We start from the raw sequence: 25,408 nt of genomic DNA on the forward strand, positions 1-25,408 counted from the left end.
CAATTGACTCACTGTAGGGTCACATTGCTGGCTACTTAGCAAGTTCCAAGCACCTGAGTGAAGTTAGGTACAAGGACAATTTCCTCGGGAAAATGACTGTGGGGTGGTAGTATAAGGGAGCGGCATGACGCTGCTGAAGTGGAGGCACTCTGTGGTTAGTGGGATATACCAACATGGTGAGGATTCCTAGAAAGGAAATCAAGTCCCAAAATAGCCAACATTCCGTATACCTTTAGAGCTGGGGGATTGACTGAATGCTTCCTGGCAAGCCTGTCATCGGTTTGTAGACTGGTGGTCATCCTAACTGTGTTTAAAAGGCTGTCCGATGCCTGGTGTTTTAAATTTGATGGGTCACATCTAGGGATGAAAGTGTCTCGAAAAAAAGCAAAGAAAGTCTGCTTTACTTACCCCGCTGTTGAGTTGGAAACACCAATATGACATGGGAAGTTGGAGTGAGTAGGCTCAATACCCAATGCAGGGATAGCTGCAAACCCACTTCTTTGTTTCACACTCACAAAAGAACTAGAGATGCAGACACAAAGAACTAGAGAGGTGGACACAAAAAGGGATAGCAAAGCAGAGTTTACTGAAGGAGAGAACAGCTCTTAGGCATGAAGGTGTCCTGGAAAATGGGTCACTGAAGAGGAATTGAGGTGAGGGGTTTTTATCTTGGTCAGTAGGGGGTTTGTTCAGTTTGGGCTCATGCTCAGGAAGAGCTTGTGCATGCATCCCCCTCATTATGGGACTCACATGTTAGATGGGTCTGGTTATTCTCCTAATTTTGGAGTGGATACAAAGGTCAGGAGACTCTTTGTCTAAAAGCTTTGGGCCAGAAAAAGACCATTATCTTCTTCCTAAAATGTGGTGAGACCTGGAAGAAGCCTTAGTTGCTGTATTTGCTTTAGGTCAATCATTGAGTCACTGCTGCAAGCCAGTTCTTGCGAGCTAGCGGTTTAGTGAAGGCTGAGCTGCGGCTGAGCCATTTTGTCTCCATCTTAATGTTTAGCCATTTTGTGATTACATTTTGGGCCTACACCTTAACTGTATTCTTAGGTCCTTGTCTCTGACCTCCCTGTGAGAGGCTGGGGTTCTACTTGGGAGAACCAAGATAGTTCATGTCTCACTGGCCTCTGTGACATTTCTTGTAATTCTCACTGGACCGTTCACAGGAAGGATGTCATCCTCTTAGGATTCAGGGGAACCCAAACCAGTTTCCCCTCACAAAATGATTGGAAATCTCTGATCTCAAGGCTGGTTGGTTATTCAAGAAATGTTTAAAATACAGAATAATGCACATAATGATGGTCCAGGTTCCAGCCACCCAGAATTAATGAGGGCTAGCATCGTTCCAGGGTATTTTGAGAACACCTTTTCCTTTAGAATGGCTCAGGCATCATAAGCACAGGCTGAATCTACTCTTTTGTTTGGCCAGGTTTTTCTCAAATTAGAATGCTGAGGCCAGCCCTGTGCTGTGGCCTCATGACTAAGGGAGCTGTATCCCGTTTGGCCAACTGTGAGTTTGAGTCCTGACCTTAGCAGCTTGAAAAAACAAAATGACATTGAACCAGGACAGAAAAAAAAAATAATAAAAATATGTATATATTTTAAAATGCAGATGTACATGGACTATATGATAGATTTTGACAAATGCCTATTATGTTTTATTTTACTTATTTTTTCAGAGAGAGATTTTTGCTTTAGGGTGTGTGTGCTCACTGGGGAGACAGAGAGACAAAGCAAGAAATCACTCCCCAGGGGTATGGCCACACCGCTAACCACTCTCCTCCATTGTCCTTTTGGGATGTTGGGCAAGCACGCACATGCACCCAGCATGAGTTTTAAGCCATTAGGTCCAGGCCTCAAGTGCAGTCAACTACGTGGGAGTCCAGCAACGTAACTATTAACGAACGCCATCTGCTGGTCCCGCCTATCATGTTTTAAATTGTAGTTGCAATTAGAACTATATAAATAAGGCATTTCAATTGAAATCTTTTTTGTGTCACTTCCTTTTAAAACAGGAAATAGCCTGGTGATTTGTTGCTATTTTCTGGCAGAAAATGCATAGTTTCCGGTCAAGCATACAGATTTATACATTTCCATTGAGATGAAAGGGACTTACCTGATTTTGGAAAACAGAAGTTCAGGGTTTCGTTGCCTTTACTTTTATTTTCATTGATTCCTTCTTAGAAGCATGTTTGCACGGGAGTCAGAAGTCTGAACCCGAGCCTCGGGGCTGCCACTCGCACACTGTGTGGCTGCCAGCCCATCACTTCTTTTTGCTCTGAAACTCTAACATGCACTTTTGGAATAATTTGCACGTTCTTTCTTCATGGTCCTTTATGTATGGCTCTAGCCTTTGGTGCATCGCTATTGACCAAGTCTTCCTTGCCTCTTCACATATCACAAGGACGTGTGCTATGGAAGTGAAGTGATGCTGACGAGCATGGCTAGTTTATGCACACGACCCGTGGCCAGAGTACCACGGAGACACTGGACAGCCCTGTCTGGACCACCTCTGCCCTGAGGGTCAAAACAGGATCCAGCTGCTCCTGGATCCCAGTTTCACCTCCACGGATCCCTCTGTATATTGGCTTAAAATGTGACTTTCTGGGACCAGCAGTTGGCATAATGGCTATGTCGCTGGACTCCCATGTAGTCGACCGTGGTTCGAGTCCTAGACCCCATGACTTAAACTCATGCCAGGCGTGTGTGTGTGTGTGCCCAAGATGCCAAGAGGAGAATAAAGGAGAAGGGATTACAGCATGGCCATCCCCCCTGGGAGGTGATTTCTTGCTTTCTGTCTCTCTGTCTCTCTCTGTCTTTCTGGTGAGTGCACGCGCCCTATAGCGAAAACCTCTCCCAAAAAAAAGACTTTCTTCATGATAAGAGTTGTGATTTTCATTCAGTCACCAAACATGTGGTAAGCACCTTCTTCTGTGCAAGGCACCGTTTTGCACTTTATTTGAAGACTAAACTAGAAAACAAATTACTTTAGCAATGCTGTAACTGCCGGAAGTCGGTACCTCACATTAAAAACAAATTATTTTTCTTTTTTCTTTGCCATACTTCTAAAGACATCACTTCCTCGTGGTGCTATGTAATGGCAATCTGGCCACTGAGGTAAGCAGTCTTCCATCCTGCGAGCGCTGAAAGCTCATCTGCATTCTTTTGAGAGCTTAGGGTCATTTAGGAGCAACCTCCGGGCTCTGGACAGTGCACTGGCCAGCCCCTTCTCATGCCAGGCGTGTGTGTGTGTGTGCCCAAGATGCCAAGAGGAGAATAAAGGAGAAGGGATTACAGCATGGCCATCCCCCCTGGGAGGTGATTTCTTGCTTTCTGTCTCTCTGTCTCTCTCTGTCTTTCTGGTGAGTGCACGCGCCCTATAGCGAAAACCTCTCCCAAAAAAAAGACTTTCTTCATGATAAGAGTTGTGATTTTCATTCAGTCACCAAACATGTGGTAAGCACCTTCTTCTGTGCAAGGCACCGTTTTGCACTTTATTTGAAGACTAAACTAGAAAACAAATTACTTTAGCAATGCTGTAACTGCCGGAAGTCGGTACCTCACATTAAAAACAAATTATTTTTCTTTTTTCTTTGCCATACTTCTAAAGACATCACTTCCTCGTGGTGCTATGTAATGGCAATCTGGCCACTGAGGTAAGCAGTCTTCCATCCTGCGAGCGCTGAAAGCTCATCTGCATTCTTTTGAGAGCTTAGGGTCATTTAGGAGCAACCTCCGGGCTCTGGACAGTGCACTGGCCAGCCCCTTTCTTCCTTCTCACTCTGGGAAGTAACAGAAACACTCTCCTTGCCACAGGCACTCCCAGACAGAAAGGGCAGCCTGGGCAAGGAGACTTGCAAAACCAGTGACACCGATGGTTCCGAGACGCGAGTTCGGACCCCATGCCACGACCCTGGACACATGACTGTCTCCTCCCGTGGCAACAGTGAAACTTCACCACACGTCCACATCTTAGGCGCTTAGAAAACACATTATTTATAATATCTTATTGCACAAGGACACTGGAGGACTACATTCATTTTTGGAAAATATTTATTAAAAAACTAAAGTGAATTGTGGCAAAACAAAACCAAATCCAAACATACTTTTAAATAGCAAGCAGATGAGATTGGTTATAAAGCTTTTCCAATGCTACTGATTCAATCTTTCACGCCTATAGTCAGGGAGGGCTTCCGAGAGAAGCCTGTGTAAACAGGGGGTCTGTACTAGTGGTGAGCAAAAACTAATGACGTGAGTCTGATCAACGGTCACGTGGCTTGCTCTCCTAGGCAGTCCACGCAGACACAAGAGTGACCAATCTCAGGAGCGTGTTCAGTGGATCTACAGTTCTAGTTTTCATTTGAGGGTTGGGGAAGAGAAGATGGGGGGCGGGAATGAAACAGTGGAAAGACAAACAGTATCAATAGAGGGCAATCTTAAAGCACCTTTAAAATCTGGACCCTTTCCCACCATTTAACCCAATAATTCTCGAACTTCACTGTTGAAAAGAATCAGCTGGTGATTGGTTAGATTCTGGCTCCCTGTATCTGCAGGTTTAAGACGAGACTTTAGGTGACTCTGCACATCCTGGTCAGCCACCCAGTTAGAAAAACACTTTAAAAATGGATGAACATAATTTCTAACCCCTGAAAACAAAAGTAAAGAAATGTGCTGACAGTCACTGCGCTGCTGTCAACGTCAAGGGACTGGGCGGGCAGGAGCCTCCACCATCTCACACACTGGTCTACAGGAGCCCTGCGCACCCTGTCAAGTGTCGCCAGGAAGTAAATAACATTTAATAATAGAGCCGATTTGAGATCACAGAACAGCTTCCCATTACTAGCAAGCCAGCCCCATTCATCTCCGTTTAATAAACTCTGTTGGTTCGATGCCAGATGAGAAGCTGTTGTTCAAATAAAATGCGGGGTAATTGTGGGTCCTCGCTTGTGAAGACATATTGAATAAAAGAACTGTAAAAACCTTTATTAAACATAGAGTGCTATGTCCGAATCACCTTGACGGTTTACGAAAGCCACATGGTGTGTCATGGACAACATGTAGAAATAGTCACATTGATTCCAAGGTTCCCGTTATCCGCAAAAAGATGTGCTATGGCTGTATCAAAAACAAGGCAGTCGCTGTTCATGATGGCCGCGGCCACGCCGTCGTGGATGGACCGGGGTGTGGCCTCCCAGGTCAGCCTCCGCCGGTTCCCGTTCAGCTCCAGTCTGTAGGCAAAGTTCTCGGCTTGCTTGCGGGTGCCGATGAGCAGGACGATGGCGAAGAACTGCTGGTGGCCTTCGTACTTCTCCTGCTTCTCCAGCACCAGCATGAAGTGGTGGCCAAAACACGACTGCATCATCACCCAGTCGACAGCCCCCGGCAGGTTAATGTCCGTAGCTAGAAAGACGATGTCTTCTCCCTGGAGGGTGGTGATGCTCTTGTGGGCGTGCATGAGGTGGGACATCACGGCTTCCAGGGACCCCTGCCACTTGCAGGAAGCCCCAGGACAAGGGCAGGAGTAGGGACGGTATTCACAGACATCTTCGTGTTCTGGCTTTTCCGTGTGGTGCAGAGTCAGGGAACAGCCCGTGGTGGCATACTGCAGGGACAAAAGGGACACACAGAGCCATCAGGCCTTCTCCGAACTCCGACTGAAGCCAACCTCCTCTGGTATTTCCCCACTCAGGTTTCCCGGGCTCCACCTGCATTCTTATCTTAACCATGATGAATGAAATGCAGTATTTAAGACTAAAAGATGTATTCATCTTCAATACTGTCACGAATAAAATCAAAGGCATTTCCTCAACCAGAAATATACAACTTTCTATACCCACGCCCATTTCACATTGTTAAAAAGATGAGTACTAAAGTTCCCTTCCTGTAAACATCTCAAACAAACTAAACTGCTGAGCAAGACACCCTTATAAAAACATCCCCTTATCTTCTATGAACTTTTTTTTTTTTTTTTAAGAATTCAGTTGCAGGGCCAGCAGGTGGCATGGTGGTTAAGGTGCTGGACTCCCACATGTCCAATTACAGTCGAGTTCCGGACCTGGCGGCTTGCTTTCTCATTCTTCCTTTCTCTCTGTCTGTCAACTCTCTCATCAAAATCGAAGAATAATAACAAAATTAAAAATAAGTGAATCTTTAAGTCTTTAAGAATTTAGTTCCTTAGGGGTAGGGTTGTATATTGCACGACCTTCAGACTAGTTTTCACATAGGGACTGTTTTGAAAATGCTATGCTTTTCTGTTCCTTTCTACCCATTCCTGGCTGGACCGGTGACTGGCAGGTGGGCTGTGGGGAGGGCTTTGGTTTCTTGCTCTTGACTGCCAGAGGGACCAGGCGAGGGCAGAAGGCTGGCGACCCCTTCACTATATGGCTTTGTCTTCTCTGTTAATGTTTTCCCCGGGGAGCTTTGCCCTTACTTTTTAGGAGGAAGGAAATCACATCCCAGAGCTAGACTTGACTCCAAAGACTGCTTGTCCATTTGGTTCTGGACAAGGGGGTTATGATGAGAAGGGGCTGACCTCCTCTCAAAGCTGCCGTGCTGTCCCCAGGCCACTTCCTCAAGGTCAGTGCCCATCTCTTTATGCCCAGGTATGTGAGGTGTTCATGACAGGCCCGGAGAATGGGAACTGGACACATTTTCCAGCATGGCCAGCCTGCCCCTCAGGCACTGCCGTAATGGGGGAGAAGCACAGCCTTTCCCTCCCGTGCACTCAATTTGACATTCCTGATGGGTACATCACCTATCACGGCAAAATACCACAGCAGAGGGAATCCGAGGTCCGCTCCGACTCTCCCAGGAATGCCGGCGTTCATTCCTAGATACCAGACGAGAACCGCCCGCAAGCAGGCACTTGCCCAGGGTACTGAGCTGTGGTGCAGAATTAAGAAACCCGAGCAGCCTGGCAGGTAAGCTGACTTCCCACCAGGCCCCTTCCCCCACCTCCACCTCCACTGAGACACGAAGGCACCAAACAAGGGCAAGGCCATCTCATTTTCCCAAGATGTGTCAAAGTTATAAAAAAAAACAAACAAACCCAAACAACCCACAGCTGGTTTTGCTTTACCCTAGCCTGCCTTATAGAAGAAGCCCCTTATAAACTTTAAGTAAGTCAAATTCTACTGTTTACAGATGAATTTATCACTAGCAACAGACACAGAACCCCTTCCCCGTTGGAGCGCTCAGTAAGCCAAGGTGCTGGCCTCCTCTCCTGGGGAGATCATCCCCGCTCTTCAGGAAGGAGGTGGTGTAAAGAAAGAAATGCAGCTCACTCCCCACCCTTTAAAGTGGATTATACCCTTCAATAGAAATTGGCAGGAATAATTCACTGTTCCTTTTCTCAGTAATTACTAGTTTATCTTTTCAAACCCTGGCCTAATTTTAAAAGCTTGGGTGTGCAATAATTTAATCAGGAGTGGAGGCAAATTTATTTACGCATGTATATTTATACTTTGTGTTCCTAAGCTTTTAAGGCCTGAAAAAACAAGTCCCTATGAACTATGTTCTAGCTCTAGGGTGTGGCTAGGGAATACAGAGCCTCCTGCTGTTCTTCTGACAGTGAGGAGGGAGGTATTTCTGTCCAGAGTTTAAAAACACACATACACAATAAAAATAGCAGGACCTAGCCCACAGGCCGGCATATTCTCTGGCTGAAACAAGCCCTCAATATCTGGGTCTGAAGACGTCTCAGAAAGGGCTGTTTACAGCTGGCAGGGAATGACCCCTGGAACAGATGGACCGTGGTGCAGGCCATTCCAACAAGTACGACCCGTGCCTCTTCCCAAAGCCCCAAGCCACTGCGTGTTCACGAACTCAGTATTTATGAGGACTCTCTATCACTAACTACCATTTTAGACCGTCTCCCACTCAAGTAGGAATGCTTGTGTTCTGACCATCTGATTTGGTTTGTAACTCTCACATTCGACTCTCCCTTCAACAAAAACACAGAGAGAGGGAACCTCCTAAACCACACACAGAGAAAAGGCATTACTTTGCATGTGTGTGGACAACGATCTTACAATCTTACGAGGAAAGATCTTGCCACAGCCTCTATTCACTAAAATAAATATATTTTTGAAGTCTTACTCTGTTTTTTTTCCAAACAAACGGAACTTCAATGCCAACCTAGTCCTCTTTCCATCTGAGTAAGGATGCGTCTTTGTGACCCCTGTTGCCACCTTATCGTACGGATTAGAGATGATCTCTACAAAGATCAAAACTCGGGACCAGCAGAGGTGTGGTGGTTAGGGTGCTGGAGTCCCACATGGCAGACTGATTCGAGTCCTGGATTGAGTGGTTTGAAAATCATGTTGAGCATGTGTGCATGTATGCCCCAAATCCTGAGAGGAGATTGGAGGAGAAGGGACTGGGACATGGCCATCCCCACTGGGACGGGGAGGGGGGGGTGACTTCTCACTTTTTCTCTCTGTCTCTCTCCAGCGAGCGCATATACCCTATGGCAAAAACCAGGGTGGGGGGAGGGTGGAATGGGGAAGACCTAAACTTCGCACAAACACACACACATCTGTGCCAGTTTTTCATACTTTTAACCATCTCGGCATTGCTCCGGAATGACATCCCAGAGCGTGATGGGTGTTCTTGTCACTTACATCAAGGGTTCCCATCCAGGGATCAGAGAGGGCTCCAGGGGTCTGCGAATTCCCAGGGACTACGTGTAAAATTACCCAGGTGCCTCTAAGCAGCACGTCCAAGCTCACCAGCCCCTGGCCGTGGGTTTGTGATTCTTGAAGAGCTCCGTGGGTTTCCGAGGGTGGCCAGGGCTGCACGCCCCTGTCCTAGAACTCACACACAGGTGGCTGGCAGATCCTCGCTTACTGTGGAGGCCACTCATGGAGCAGCCAACTCAGATACCTCAGAACACAGACAACCGTGCCAAAGACAACCAGGAGGGCAGCAGGTGATGTTCGAGGAGGGACAGGTGAGGAGGAAGGTGTAAGGACAGCCAAAGGCAGATGAAGGAACTTTGATGAAGTGGTCCACCTGGTTCTGGCACGGAATGTGGAGAAGACAGGTCCAGGGCTGTCTGACCATTCTGCTTATTTTCTGGGTTTCTCTACGGTGGCACCACTGGCATTCTGGACCAGGCAGTTCTGTGTGTGGGGCTGTGCTGTGCACTGAGGGTATTCAGTAGCGTCCCTGGCCTCTGTTCACTAGATGCCGGTAGCGACCGCCCCCTGCTCCTCAGTTGTGACAACCAGAAATGTCTCCTGGCATGGCCAGATGTCTCCAAGGACGCAAAATCACCCTGGCTGAGAACCACAGACTCTGATGAATGGCCACACCGGCTTCCAAACAGCCACACTCACAGCTGTGTGCAGGGGCCCAGGCAGCAAGCAGGGCCAACAGGTCACCAACCCTCCCAAAGGGAGCTCGGAACGCCAGCTCTGACTCACACCTACAACCTGGCCGCCTACGTGGAGGCAGACCAGAGACTGACTCTACCCTTTTCACAGCTGAGAAACGAGGCTTCAGAGCATGACTGACTGGTCAAGGCGAGCGGTCACTGGCAGGCCCACCCAGGGAGGAGGGCCCTGCGTCTCTGCCCTGCCGCACAGTGCTCTTTCATGCACCACAGCTTGGGGTGGAAGAATCAATGTTTTGAGAAAAAGAAACAGAAATAATTTATATCTGCCTTTGCCCTCAGGCCTCTAACCCAGCACACACCAAACCCGGAATCCACAGACACGATGCTTTTTGGAAGCAGGTTCTAATATTAACTTCTTCCTCGGTTTGCAAAGAGAAAAACAGCCCCCAAAGCACCACTCCCTAAGGAACCAGGCAGCAACACCTCACGTATTAGTAACCAGGAGGGTGGCCCCCGCAGACTTCTTGGGCATCTGGCAAGAGAGTCCTCAAGTTTCACTTCTCACACTCTGGTGAGGGCTTGCCCCACCAATGTGAAGTGGTCGAAGGATCTCTGTTTGGATTAGGAAGGGCTTGTTACCAAGAGAAAGCACCTGTGGGTTGGTTTGCAGAAGCTGTGTGTATGTGTTCTGGGACATGTCCACAGCTATAAATGAGATTTCTCCCTAGGGAAATATCTGCTCATTGCCCCGGGGGGGATTAGTATTAAGTAAACCTTTCTAAAGCAAAACCACACACACACACACACACACACAGACAAGACCAAAGCTAAGGCAGAATGTAGGGTCGGGGGAGATAGTTCGGCAGGATGAGAAACAAAGAAATGTGGAGATCACATTTCTGACTTCTCTTTACAAACTTTTCATGTTGCAATGACTCCAAACTCTTGTGCAAACGTGTCCTGTCATTGAAGGCCAATGTGTCACCTGGTACCTGGCTTTTAAGTCTTTGTAGAGAGTAGTAAATAGTTTCCATTCTTTTCCGAGGCACGGGGTTTAAAGGTTGCATTTTAAGTTGGAATGAGACAGTTTTAAAAAATTTCTCCTTTTGGCATAGAAGCCCCTCATGCACAGATGCACACCCCGAGGTGCGTCAGAACAGAGTCAAACACTGGGCACCTGTTATTTACCTAATAAACCGTCACATTGCATTTGTTTATAAAATGAGTTGATAAGCAAAATAACCCTTCCTCGCTGGGTGCGAGTATGCGTCACGGGTGCTATGACTACCCTTAAACGAGTTGTTTAATCTGCTTAACCAAATTTGATCCCACACAATTAAAGTACCATTTGCTGAACTCTAATAATAACCGGTCCACTACAATGGAGGCACCGCGAGCTTCTCGGCAGAAGTGCGTCTCTCTCGGGGGCTGTGAGGTAACCGCCCTGCCTCCACCTGTGCACCTCCTAGGAAACAGCTGAAATTTATTACCAAGATAACTGCCAGTGTCTCTCGTGAGACTGTCCCAAGATACACAAAGCACAATCGATATTTCGTTCTTGATGCTCATCAACTTTTGAATTAAATCCAAGAAATGATCTTGCCTTGGAGTAAGCAAAAGTCAATAGTGTTTCCTTTCCATTTAAAAAGAGCTGTAATGAGAGTGGCACCATGGCCTAGTGGTTAAGGAAGCAGGATCCCACATGGCCAACCACATGGTTTGAGTCCCGGGTCTGGAGGCTTAAAAAACATTCCAGATACATATGTGTGGATGCTCAATGTCTCAACAGGATGGAGAGATGGAGGAGAAGGGAGTGCATGCATCCTCTGGCAAATTAAAAAGAAAGAAAGAAAGGCTGTAAAGATCATGAAATCCATACTGATGGGTAGATGTGCTGCACGGCCCTGGCCTGGGAAACCGAAATTGCTACAGAGAACATTACTGAGGCAACAGCTGAACTCTCAGTATGGACTGTGGACTAGATATTAGTAACCACTGTGCATCAAGTTTCCTGATTTTGATAACTGTTCCATAATGGTGTAAAAAAAGTCCTTATTTTGGGGGCTGACAGGTGGGTGGTGGTTAAGGCGCTGGATCCCATATGGCTGACTTGACTCTATCTCTGTCTCTGTCTCTTCTGTTAGGATACATGCTCTATGGCAAAAATCTAAAATAATAATAACAATAATTTTAGAACACCCTGAGATATTTAGGGGTAAAAAGGGCAGGATGTCTGCCGTTTACATTCAAATGGTTAAAAAATGTATCTCGGGGCATGGTGGTTAAGGCAGCTGGATCCAATGGCTGACTTTGCTGCTGGAGTCCCAGACCTGGCAGCCTGACAGTCATGCTGGGTGCTGGGTGCATGTGTGTGTGTGCCCAAAATCCCAAGAGGAGAATGGAGGAGAAGGGATTGCTCTATGGTCATTGCCACCGGAGGAGGTTGGGGGAGTAATTTCTCCCTTTTCTTCTCTCTGTCTCTCTCCAGTGAGAGCATGCACTCTGTAGCAAAAACCTAAAAAAAGAAAAAGAAGAAGAAAAAATATGTATCTATGAATGGAGAGAGCACAAAGGATAAAGCAAATGGGACACAAAGAATTAACTGGTGAGTCTGGATGAAGACTGTGTGGGGATTTTTTTGTATCATTATTGCAACTGCTGTATAAATGTGAAGTCATATAAAAAATGTATTAAAAGCTCCCAGAACTGAGTTAGCACTATTTACCCTTTAGGGGACAGAGATCTTTTATACAGAGTTGGTTGAATGAATTAAGTTTAATCATAATAGCTTTCTTTCTTTTTTTGAGAGAGATTTTTTTCTATAAGCGATATGCACTCGTCAGAGAGACAGAAAGTGAGAAATCACCTCCTGGTCGGATGGTCATGTGGCAATCCCTCCTCCACTTTCCTCTCAGGGTTTTAGGCATACACACACACACACACACACACACACACACACACACACACACGTGCACATGCCCAGCATGAATTTTAAGTCTCCAGGTCCAGCACTCGAACAGCGATTGACTACGTGGGAGTCCAGTGATGAAACCATTATGCTATCTGCTGGTCCCACATAATAGCCTTTAAAATATATATATGCTTTTGCCTACATAGCTACATATAATTGCAACTAAAGGCAATAGTTTCTTTTTTTCCTAGAGGTGCTTTGGGAGGCATTTTAGTGAACCAATGCCATTTTGCAACGACGACACAGATCATTATAACAATCAACTCTTCCTTGGCTCTCGTAGACAACAAAGCACTCTCCATTGTCCTCTGACCCTTCTCTAGGTTTATGGGCACCCGATGCCCATCAAGTCTGCGGCCCTGGCATGTAGTTTCCGGCTGTTAGAGTTTCATTATCCACTATTTGATCCCAGACCCCATCAGGAAGGTGAGCTCCAGGGTAGCAATTTCCTGTTTCTTACACAGGTTTTTCTTTTCGTCCTAGGGAATAACCCAGAAATGGAAGTAGAGCTAAGTGAGTTCAACTGCAACTGCAAGGGTACATTCCTGACAGTATGAGTGGCAGATACCTAGAAGACTACTGAAGTCTGTGTTTTCTCGATATTCCTTAGACTCGTTCATATGGGAGCTGTAGTCAAGTCTAATATAGACCCCCATCATGGTAAAACTTACACTTCTAACCAACCGTTCAACGTACATTTTACCACTGTTTAAAAGGACTTCCAGCAGTTCATGCTAGCTCTTAGGTGCTTAAAAATGTTCACTTGCCCCCAACTGAGCCATCACAGGTTATTTTCCAGTTAATTTAGGGATCTATTAATTTTATTGATTTACTAATATTCATTGCCTGCCTCATGCCCATCCAGTATTTTTTGATAAATGAATAAATATGAAGTTTATCTGCAGGAGATAAAATGTTCTCTACCATGTTAATTTCATCTTAATGAGAAGTCATACTATAGAAGTTAGCCTTAAAAAATTAATAAACCTTGGGACCAGCAGTTAGCGGAATGGCTATGTTGCTGGACTCCCATGTAGTCGACCGCAGTTCGTGTCCCAGACCCGGTGGCTTAAAACTCACAATGGGTGTGTATGCGTGCGTGTCCAGGATCCCGAGAGGAGAACGGAGGAGAAGGGATTGCGGCATGGCCATCCCCTCTGGGGAGTGATTTCTTGCTTTCTGTCTGTCTGTCTGGCGAGCGCACATGTGTCGTGGTGGGGCACAGTCCCTAAAAAAAAAACCCCTCCAAAAAAAAAAAAAAAAAAAAAAAAGAATAAACCTTGAGATCATGAAAGAAAATATATTGTTTTGTCATTTTTCATAAAGGTGTTTCACATATCCTATTTTACTTACATATAAGTATTTGGGATGGAGGTGTTTATGGCTCTTCTGAAATCTTACACAGATCAGGAAACAATAGCACTGCTGGGCTTTTTTTTTTTTAATTTTTAAATTTCAATTATTTATTTATTTTGTTTTCCCAAAGATATCGTTTATTGCTATTATTTTTACATTCAATTACTTTATATCATGAGAACATACAAAATGAGTTTTCCCAGCATGAATATACTGTATATTATTAGTCCAGTCAAATACATTATCATACACATTATCATCAACAGATAATTTTCCATATGGCTGTGTGTTCTTCTTGCTTAAAATGTGTTTCTGACCCCTGGCCGAGGAGCTGAGACTAGAACTCACGTATCTAGTGTTCTGTGTGACCCTGAGCCTACCAAGTCAGCTCTGAGTGGGTCTGTAAGCTGTCTACAACTCACTCGCGGACTTTCATTACAGTCGAAGAGTTGTAGACTCAGTTAATCGCCTTCAAACTTGGGCAGTAGGACAAAGTGAAATCTGTGACTTAATAACAATCCTCAACCTGCCTCTGTCTAGCCTCTTTCCTCTAAGAATCTTAGGGTGTTTACGCGGAACTCGAATGGTAAATTTCTCACCTCCACTAAGAGATAATTATCAACCAATAGTACAGTAACAGACTTACACATAGTAGTATGAAAAGACAGTATTACTCTGCGCTAGGACTGTCAAACTGTCACCAAAGATGACGAGACGGTAAATCTTCACTGGTTAATTTTACGATCTCTCTTCTGGGGAAGACAGTTCTAATTACAATGCATCTTTTTTTGCCTACGGTTGATAAGCTACAGGCTGCACATAGCTTTCTTACTAAAAGACGTCCTGATGGTAGATTTTGGTGTAATCATTATGCAGAAATCTGAGAATGTCCTGCTATAAGAAGAGAGTTCGTTTGTTTTACAAAGGTGCCCTGGTTGGCAGGGGTTTCTTGTTGATCTTAGGAACTTTAAATAAAGTTAACTTTTGACCAGGTATGTTTCTCATCTGTCCATAGTCAGAGTTAGCAAAGGACCACACGTTTTCTTGGAGAACCAGTTTTGTGAGGTTCCTTCCTTCAGGCGGACAAATGTATGTAACAGGAAGAGCTGGAAGTAAAAAAGGCTTTATACTGATTATCAGGACCTTGCTCACCCTTTTTTCTTTTTCTTTTCTTCCCCTCCCCCGCCAGAGGGCCAGAGGGCTTTTGTGCTCGGTCAGAGAGAGCCAGAGAGGGAGGGAGAAAGGACCCTCAGTAGGGCGTGGTCATGCTGCAGTTCCTTCTCCCCCATTCCTCTGTCTGGTCGGGATTTTTGGCATGTATGCATGCATGCCTGGCATGTGTTTCAAGCTGCCGGGACCAGGATTCAAACTGTGTAGTCAGCCACATGGGATCCAGCTCCCTTAATCATCAGGCCACGGGGCTGGCTCACCCACCCCTTTTCAATATGCCCTTACTTGTCTATGCCAGGTTCCCCCCCACCCCTACCCCTGACCCCTGCAGAATCACTTTCCTGACGACTCTTCAAATAGTTGTAAGTCCCTCCACCTTCATTTATGAACTAAAACAACTGCATTCACTAGAAGAGTAAAGTGATAGGATTAGCAGATAAGAAACCCAAGACGCCCGGTATTTCCCAGGCAACATCTGGGATATACTTTTACTCCCCTGCCCCCCAAATGATATGTTGTTTATATGAAATTCAGATTTAACTGGGCATTCTGTATTGTATTTGGTCACCCCAGTAAGAGAGTCCCTCTGGTACTACTGGTATCACTACCTGAGTCTGGAACGGGAAGGGGGATCACTGGTCCTCAGCATGATGGAGTGGGCAGTAAGAAAGGCAGGGGACTACGGTGGAAAAGGGACTATACGTGCCACTGCAAGGCCAGATTGCCTGCCCCCTGCAGAATCACTTTCCTGACGACTCTTCAAATAGTTGTAAGTCCCTCCACCTTCATTTATGAACTAAAACAACTGCATTCACTAGAAGAGTAAAGTGATAGGATTAGCAGATAAGAAACCCAAGACGCCCGGTATTTCCCAGGCAACATCTGGGATATACTTTTACTCCCCTGCCCCCCAAATGATATGTTGTTTATATGAAATTCAGATTTAACTGGGCATTCTGTATTGTATTTGGTCACCCCAGTAAGAGAGTCCCTCTGGTACTACTGGTATCACTACCTGAGTCTGGAACGGGAAGGGGGATCACTGGTCCTCAGCATGATGGAGTGGGCAGTAAGAAAGGCAGGGGACTACGGTGGAAAAGGGACTATACGTGCCACTGCAAGGCCAGATTGGAGTCTGCTCTCCAAAGAAACTATGAGCTTGGGCAAGTCTCCCAGGGGAGATACTGTATCCTATGTCCTTTACAGAGTAATTAGGAGGCTGACACACGATAATAGCAGGATGCCTAAAAGTGAAGCAAGCAATGTCCACTCTAAGCACCTCTGTGGGCCTCCTGATATAGCCTCCACGTGGTCTCCTGTCCCTGCCTTCTTGATGGCGGGTGTCACCACTGGAGTGAGGTCTTCAGCCTCCTTGCTGCTTCACTTCAGAAGGGCTCTGTTGCCCATGTCTCACCATTAGTCAGAGTTTCAGAAGGACACGGGAGGTGAATGGAGACAACAGCAGGCGAGGCAGATGCGTTGTGGTGAGGAGAGGGCCTGGGGCCATAGGTGATTCCAAGCAAGAGTGGGTATGGTGAAGTTAGTGGGTAATCAGCAGCAGCCAGCTCTGACCCAAGATTACGTCAGGGAGATGAAGCAGGCAGCCACATTAAGAAAACCAAAAGGATAATACCCAGTGTTGGCGATGCTGGGGAGAAATGGACACTCAACTGTGAACAATTCCAAGGGAGATAACAGCTGGGCTCTGCTATCAAAAGCTTAGAATTCTGCATATGCCCTTTGACTCTTCCATTCAATTTCTAGGGATTTACCCATAGGAAGTAATAATTTTCTTTGCTCAAGGATTCAGTTACAGTATACTTATATTTTATTTTTAAAATTATGGTGAGAAAACAAAACAAATTAAAAATTACAAACAAGGTCTTGATGCATAACTCTGGTACTGTTATGGAAGTGCAATATTACACAGACATAAAACATTACCTAAAAAATATAATGAAGAAGAAAAGCAGTCATGATAGACAGGAAAAAAACTCCAACCATTTATGAAACAGCATGTGCAGTAGGATTCTTATCTTACCTGCCTTTCTTTAATGAAAAAAAGTCAATTTTTAATTTTATATGATATATTCTATGTTTAAAAATAATCATAGCTTAAACAAAATATAATATGTAAAATAAAATATATAAACTCTAATGCATATAGTTTTAAATGTTGCTTAATCTAACCAGATTTTTTTTTTTTTTGGAGAAGTTTTTGCTATAGGGTGCGTGCGCTCGCCAGACAGACAGAGAGAGACATAGAGACAGAAAGCAAGAAATCACCCCCCAGAGGGGATGGCCACGCCGCAATTCCTTCTCCTCCATTCTCCTCTTGGGATCTTGGGCACGCACGCACACGCACCTGGCGTGAGTTTTAAGCCACCGGGTCCGGGACTCGAACTGTGGTTGACTACGTGGGAGTCCAGCGACATAGCCATTCCGCTCACTGCTGGTTCCCAAGACTTTTTTTCCCCCTTTTAAAAAGCATTAAAGAAATGGGTAGAAAAAGTCTCATCACTGAAAAAATCAAAGCCAGAATCATCTCACCTAGTTCTATGAAAACCCTATGTTATTATGAGTAAAGTAGAGAATGGAAGAATCCCTGAAAAAATAAGATAAAGATTCCTTTTTTGATTTTTTCACATGCCAGAGGATGCATGCTTGCATGAGGGAGAGAAAGAATATTCCCCAATGGGGCCTGGTCATACTACAATCTTTCTTCTCCATTTTTCCATCCCATAAAGATCCTGGGCACACGCGTACAAGAGTGACATGATTTTCAAGCAACCCATGGCCAGGATTCAAACCATGGTTGGCCACATGGGATTCAGCTCCCTTTGCACAGCGCTTAACCACTGTCCTATGGGGCTGGCCCTAGTTTCTTTCTTTTTTCTTTCTCAAGTTTATGCCTGGTGCTAACCTTAGACATTTGCTTTCTGTCAGCTTCTAACGGTTCACAGTTATTTACTGCCAGGGCTGTGCTAGGCACTTTGCATGAATTGTTACCATGTTTGATCCACACAACAACCCTATCATCACCCCATTTTACCAACAGTCACTGAGGCTTGGAGAGGTCACTAGCCAGCCACAATGGGAAGGAATGGATATTTGGAGCATGAAGCACAACTAGGGTTGTCTCAAAATTAGAATCAGAGGGAGCATGGTGGCGGGGAGAGAAGAGACCCAAAGACACTACCTTTGTGTATTCAAAGTTTTAAAATAGCGCACCCATCTGACTTTGGAAAACCTCTCATCCATCTCTATAGCTATCCATGACCAAAAACTGGGAAGGGGGTAACCTTTTATTTCATAGTTGCTATAGGGTCTACAAATATTACATGAAGTCCTTACCAAACTGAAAATGAAGAAAATAACACTTTCTCACTTTTCAGGAAACTAATAAAGACTGGCATCTGAGGCAAAGGTGACAAAATTCATTTAGAGAATTTACAGTATTTCTTACAAGCCTTAGAAAGTCTATTCTAGGTCCAGCCCATGACCTGAGGGTTAAGGGAACTGGATTTCATATGGCCGATGGCACAGTTCAAGTCCAAAATCAAAGGCTTGAAAAACATGCCAGGTGCATGTGCATGTGATTTCAAACTCCCTACAGGATACAGAAATGGAGAAGGGATTGTGGTATGCCCATTCACCATGGAGAGGTACTTTTTTCTTTCCCTTGCTCTGTCTTTCTCTAACCACTGTGTGTGCCCTCTGGCAAATTAAAAAAAAAAAAAAGTCCACTTTAAAACTTAATTTAAAGATTCATTTGATTAGGAACACTTCCTTCTCATTTTTCTGTCCAGGGTGTCCACAGTGGATCACATTCTAATACTCTTTGTGATCACGTCCTGCATGACTCACCAGCAACACACAGTGGCTCTGAATGCTGGCATCCAGTTTCACAAAAGTGCATCTACGGTGTGCCCCTTTCAAGGAGTGAGGATCATGTGCGTTTGAATAAGAGATGCCATTTCTCTGATCAGCTCTGTGACCTGGTGGTTAAGGTAGCCAGATCTCACATGGCCAAAACCAGGGTTTGAGTCCTGGACCCAGTGGCTTGAGAAACATGCCAGGTTTGTGAGCATGCATGCTCAAAATCCTGAAAGGAGGGACAGAGGGAGAAGAAGGGATTGCAGCGTGGCCATTCCCTATAGAGGGTGTTTTCTTCTTCCTCTTTCTTCGCCTCTCTCTGACAAGCATATACACCCTCTAGCTAAAATAAATACATAAAATAAATAGAAAAGCCATTTCTCACAAATTTCTAGGCCAACCTGGTCAATTTCAGGCAGGACTGAGCATTGCAGGGACAATTTTCACACGAAATGCCTTTGTCTTCAGAGAATTTTTGAGGATAAGAAGAGCTCTTTGAAATAGTTTTTGGCTAATTGGCTTATCCCCTCAGATTTCCAGGTGATCATTCATCATTTGGGTACCACCCGACTACTCTCCCTCACCTTCCACTTAATGTAATGAAGCAAAAACTTCTATAGCACTTCGCCCACCAGTGGTGTTTCCTCCATTCTTTCTTTCTTTTTTTACATTTAGGTATTTGTTTTTTCTGAGAGAGGATGACAAAGACAGCGGCACCTCCAACAGGGTTCTCACGTTGCAATCCACCCCCTGCTGCAGTCACTCTGGACCATGGGTGTGTGCACCCGGGCTTGACATGTGCAGGGCGGTCCTAGGACGTGAACTCAGGACCTTCCCACATGGGTCCAACATTGCCGAGCACTGTATTGCTGCTGCATTTCCCAGTAACCTGCGTCCATTTTTTTCTATTCTTTTTAATGAATAAACAAACAGGCTTAGGGAAGTACATGACTTGATCAAAATCATACAACGCCTGAAAAGGAACCCAATTCTAGTCCTGGGAACTACTCTTTTCTCTAGGGCAGTTTACTAAATTTAAAAAAAAAAAAATTTTTTTTTCTTTTTTTTGGGAGAGGTTTTTGCTACAGGGCGCGTGTGCTCACCAGAAAGACAGAGAGAGACAGAGAGACAGAAAGTGAGAAATCACCCCCCCCAGGGGGGATGGCCATGCTGCAATCCCTTCTCCTCCATTCTCCTCTTGGGATCTTAGGCACGCACACACACACGCCCGGTGTGAGTTTAAGCCACCGGGTCCGGGACTCAAACCGCAGTCGACTACATGGATGTTCAGCGATATAGCCATTACACTAACTGCTGGTCCCCTAAATTTCAAAATTTTAGGGTAAGGAAGAATCTCGGTATAATCATTTAGCCTAATAATCCTTCCCTCAATGACCCTCGGTTGCAAAAGTACTGAGACTTGTACAAAGTCAAACATCTAGGCACTAAGGCCAGTAGTTCAGGTCTCCTGATAGCCAGATTAAAATATTCTCTTGGCAAAATAAATATGGCAAGAAAACAAGCAACAAAATCACCTATGGTTGGGACCTCAGCAGAGTTCCGAAGTTCATGGCAAGAGTTGAAGGAGAACGTGCAGGTTCAGTGAATGCTTCCTAGAAGAGAACTAGATCAGAGGTTGTACCCTGCCCACTGGAATTTTGCCTGTAGGCATGGTTGGTTTGGCCTGCAAATGCTGCTGACAAACTTATATTCAGCTGAAGTTAGAAAAAAATTGAGATATTTAACATTAAAAAGGTCCAGATTGGTGTCAGCAGTGGCGTAGTTGTTAGGGTGCTGGACTCCCACATGGCTGATCACAGTTTGAGTCCCGAACCTGGCAGCTTGAAAAATCTCTCTAGGTGCATGTGCATGAGTATTCAAAATCTCAGGAGGAAAAGGGATTGCGGTGTGGCCATCCCTCCTGGGAGGCGATTTCTCACTTTCCGTCTCACTGTCTTTGGCAAGCCCAAGGTCTCTATGGCAAAAAAACTAAAAAAGAAAAAAAAAAAGAGGTTGAAGAAAAAAAAGTCCAGATTTCTGGCTTTTATTGAAAAAGATGTGACCATCTGGCTTGTCAGCATCCACACCCCCACCACCAACCACCCAGAGTTGATAGAGGCTGCCTTCCTTGGAGGTGGCTCCCTTGGCTCCACTGCGCTGTGGGTTTCCTGGACCCTGAGGCCTTGTGTCAGCAGCCTCTCTCCCATGCACCCCTGCTGGTCTGTGGAGAGTCTATCTCCACTGGACCAGATGAGGCCACAGTGAGGAGCTTTTAAACTCCCAACCGGGCTGTCTGACCTGACATGGCTGTTTTAGCAACAGAAGCATGTCACAATCTAACCGAGGCAAAGACTTCTCTGGCTGAGGCATTCAAATACAAAATTTATTGAGGAGTACGACTAGAATCTTTTAGAGAAGAGCCAGAAAAAGTGGAAATGAAATGTATCGCAGTGTGAATGGGCTGGAGTAGAGTAACATTTCCCCCCAGTTACGGAGCGAAACACTTGGCCAGGATCAATGTACACGGTGGAGTGATGAAGTACCCTATGTGTTGACACAACATGCTTCGCTTCTGCTACATCCACACCTGGCCGAGGTAGTGCTTTCAGATATGGGAACAGGATGTCAAGCGTTCCCAGGTGTGGGACGAGCCTGAATGGGCTAAAAACACCCACGTGGAAGAGAGCCATGGACTAACCTAATAGCAATCCTTTTTCATAAAGGAGACCTGAACTAATGCGTGTGGTACCCTGTGTCAGAAGTGCTGGCACCACTTTGGCTCTTAATTACGTGGCCCCAAACCTATATAAGCTAGCTGTTTGCAACACTGTTTTTTTTTTTTTTTTTTTTTTTGCTGAATGAGCAGTCCAGAGGTGTGGTGATATCTCCCCAAATATTAGGTTTGGAAGCTTTTGCTCCTATCCCACTCTTCAGAGCCCATATGCCCTACAAAATTCCTGCCAATGCGTTTCAGAGTGAGTAGGTATGTAGTCACGCTGGGCTGGAGCCTTCAGAGGCCCATCTGGTGAACATATCCAACCAGGTAAGCTTTTTTTTTTTTTTTAAGAGTTTTTTTGCTATGAGGTGCATGTGCTGTCTGGAGAGACAGAGACAGACAGAGAGACAGAAAACGAGAAATCATCCCCCAGGGGGATGACCACACCACAATCCCTTCTACTCCATTTTCCTCTCAGGATCTTGGGCACGCACACACATGGGCCCTGTGTGAGTTTTAAGCCGACAGTCCGGGACTGGAACCACAGTCAACTACATGGGAATCCAGCAACATAACCCTTATGCCATCTGCTGGTCCCCAGCCAGATAGTTTATTACTGGTGTCAACCTTGAGTTATGATTTGGAACATGGAGGAGATACACAAGATTCCAAACCTCTATGTAGTAAAGAAGAGGACAAAGGAAACAAGCCTTCCAGATGTAGGGTCACACAGAGACCCATTTACTAGCTGTGTGACTTGACAAGTCACGTTCCAGTTAATCACTCTCTAGGCATGAATTTACTCATCTGAGAAAAAGGCAAAGTCATAAAGTTGACCTGTGCAAAGTCACTGGTACCCAGAGGGCACCGACACCATTCCTCGAAGCTTCCCTTCTTTTCATGGAATGCAAGAAGCTACAGGTCTTTAGAAGTCAAGCAGTCTGACTCTTCACTTAGAGGTGTCCGAGTCAAGGCACCCAGAGGTGAGACAAAGAGTGACGTCATCAGGTGGTAGCATCAGGTCGCTTTTGAGACCAGGGCTCTGGTACATAGGATCACCTTATTTTTATGGAGATTCTTTCGGATTTTCTATGCATATAAGCATATCAGTTGCAAATAAGTTTGGCACAGACCTTCCCACTTCCTGTTGTTTCTCACCCTCTCCAGCTAACATGTCTTGGCTGTTTGCTGGGCCTAGGTATGTATCCAAGCTTGGTTTACCCACAGTAACTGGCTGAGCTGCCCTGTTAACAATTTGGATTACTGGTTAACCAAAGGGGGCCATGCATACTCCAGTTTTATAAATCACTTTTGTGTCACACACAAAAGTGACCCCACGATCACATGCTAAGCTTGCTTTCTGGTTTGTAGGGGGATGGTTAAGCTTCACAAATTTCAGCCAGCAAAGTCCCGACTGTGCTCATCTGCAGTCTCACAGACTAGACTTGGGAAACCTCCACTGATAAGGACAGAAAGGCTGAGTGCCCTTGATCCCCAAGAGAACTGCTCTGTGAGGATGACTTCACTAGCCTGCTATGTTTTAGGAAAGAACATGGCCTTCAAGAGCAGCCAGAGTTTTAGATCCAGAAAGGGAAACTTCACACTCCACGCAGCATGTTGTCACTGTCTCCTTCCCTTTCTCTTGGGGACGGCACAATTCTGAGACGGCATTTTAAAAACTAAATTATGATTCCAGAATTGACATCAAATGCCATTTGTAAACTACAGTTCACCGGACACCACTGAAAGTTAGGCGTAAATGAAAGGATGGAAAGAGAGCTCCCCAGAAATCTTATGAGGCATCCTCTCCCCCCATACCTCGCCTCCCCCCCATACCTCAATCAAATAGTTACACAGTGCCAACTGTCACCAAATCTCCAATGATCACAAGGTTGCCACCTTATTTATGACCCTGAGAACAGCATGGAAGTATTGTCTCTAACTCTTACCCTAAACAACTGAGCAGAGCGAATGAATAGATATTCTGTGAAAAGGGGCAAAAAGTAAAAAAAAATGGATTAAGGTTGCCTGAAACCCCATTAGTCCAACCACTGATTCAAACCCTTATTTGAATATGCTATTTTAAAGTTGTTTTGTGACAAGGCAGCAGACCAAATTTAAATCATTTAACCGACTTGAGTCCCAAGCCTGAATTCTCTGGTGGATTATTTTTAATTTAAAAATGAGCTCTTGCCCTATAAAATAAGCAGCGCCAAGGAGAAATGCAAGGCAGCTGACAGGGCCCCATAGGTACAGCGTGTACGAAAAGCTCAAAAGTATTGCCGTATTTCCACTTCTGTGTTCAGAAAATGCTCCTGGCAGTCCAGCTGCAGGTTATGAGGTGGTATAGACAGGTCTGTCTGTGAAACTGCTCCAGAAGAGTTTTAAGTGACAGATGTCATAGGTGTTACAGTATGGCCACAATGCAACTCCATGCAGCCACGGAAAACGCAACCATGTCTAACTAGGTTTCAGACAGAAAAAAATATGCGTGATAATATGAATTACACAGGAAGATGCAGGCCATTTTTGGAGATAAACTTCTAACTGTATGTGGGTATTAAAAAACCCTCCGGAGAACCAGCAGTTAGCCTAATGGCTATGTCGCTGGATTCCCACGTAGTTGAATGTGGTTCGTGTCCCAGACCCGGTGGCTTAGAACTCACGCTGGGCGCGTGTGCGTGCGTGCCCAAGATGCCGAGAGGAGAATGGAGGAGAAGGGATTGCTGCGTGACCATCCCCCCTGGGGGGTGATTTCTCGCTTTCTATCTCTATGTCTCTCTCTGTCTGGTGAGCGCACGTGCCCTATAGCGAAAACCTCTCAAAAACAAAAACAAAAACAAAAAACCCTCCAGATACACTGACATCTATGATTCTACGCTTTGCTGTGAGGGATATGCATATATGGCTTTGAAAGTCCTGAAAGACGCACACTAAACTTAACAATGGTGGGAAAAGAGGGAAGAGGGCTTGGCCTTTCACTTAACTTTGGTTTTGGTGGTTTGCATTTTCCACAAGGGCATGGATAACTTTTGAAAACTAAATAAAGCCTAAGGTGATGGGCTTCAGAGAACTGTAACGACAGTTCCCGTGTGTCCTGGTTCAATTCCTGACGGACTCTTGCTTTCACCCCACTTAGTACAGAAACGCTGCACAACGCCTCAGTCCCTCCCAGTCCTCGCAAGGCCAGGCGAGGGAAAGGCGTGGCTTGCAGCAGGAGGAAAACAGGCTATAGGCGCCCTTTTTTTAGCTACACTCTGGAGAGCTCCCACGTGTCAGAGGCGCGCAGACCGTAGGCGCGGGGTGCAGGAAGAATTCAGTACGAATCCTGCCAAGCCGGGTGCTGTTAAAGGGTGCGTTTAGGTCGCCCATTTGCTCCCTCCATTTCCAAAAAGAGTCGGCTTGCGGGTCCACGTCTGACCTGCGCGGCCCAGCCGTACCAAGCACACCCGAGTACACGTCTGCGGAGAACGCAGGCACCGGGCTGTTTCCGACGAGCAGCGAATACCCATTAACCGGGGGTCAGTGCTCCCGCAAACGCAAACCCCGAGTAACTCTCACGGTGGACAGGTGGGCATGGGGCACGGTGGACAAAGTATAAGCATTATTTTTGAGACAAGAGAGATTCCACTCGCCTCTCAGGGCCTGCGAGCAGACTGGAGGACAGAGTTCCGGAAGGTCGCGGGGAGGAGGAGCACGGGCTGTTCCTGGGCTTACCTTGCAGGGAAACAGGACCGCCGAGGCCACCTTCTCCATAGCCAGGTTCCTGATGCTGGGCGTCAGGGCGCCCCTGCACGTTGGGCAGCAGCTCAACTTCTGGCGGCATTGGTTACACACCAGGTGCCCGGCCTGGCACTGCAGGATGGGGGGCAGGACATAGTCAAAGCAGACAGGGCACTCGAAGAGCGAGGTCAGCTCGTGGTGCTGCGGGGACACCGGGCCGGCCCCGCCACCGCCGCCGCCGGGGCCCGAGATCACC

General features: G+C 45.9%; 1 protein-coding gene across 1 annotated transcript in view; it reads right to left on the reverse strand.

The window, feature by feature from the left end:
* Positions 1–4,264: 4,264 nt before the first annotated feature.
* The window catches only part of SIAH2 (siah E3 ubiquitin protein ligase 2), a 26,232-nt gene continuing 5,088 nt past the window's right edge, over positions 4,265–25,408 (reverse strand). The window contains exons 5-6 of the mRNA XM_027772354.1: positions 25,147–25,408; positions 4,265–5,605 (exon numbers count right to left, since the gene is read on the reverse strand). Coding sequence (XP_027628155.1) covers positions 5,048–5,605; positions 25,147–25,408 — 820 coding nt within the window. The 3' untranslated portion in view covers positions 4,265–5,047. The remainder of the gene's footprint in view (positions 5,606–25,146) is intronic.

This window comes from Tupaia chinensis, unplaced genomic scaffold (assembly GCF_000334495.1).
Source record: "Tupaia chinensis unplaced genomic scaffold, TupChi_1.0 Scaffold000272_1, whole genome shotgun sequence".
Classification (NCBI taxonomy): domain Eukaryota; kingdom Metazoa; phylum Chordata; class Mammalia; order Scandentia; family Tupaiidae; genus Tupaia; species Tupaia belangeri.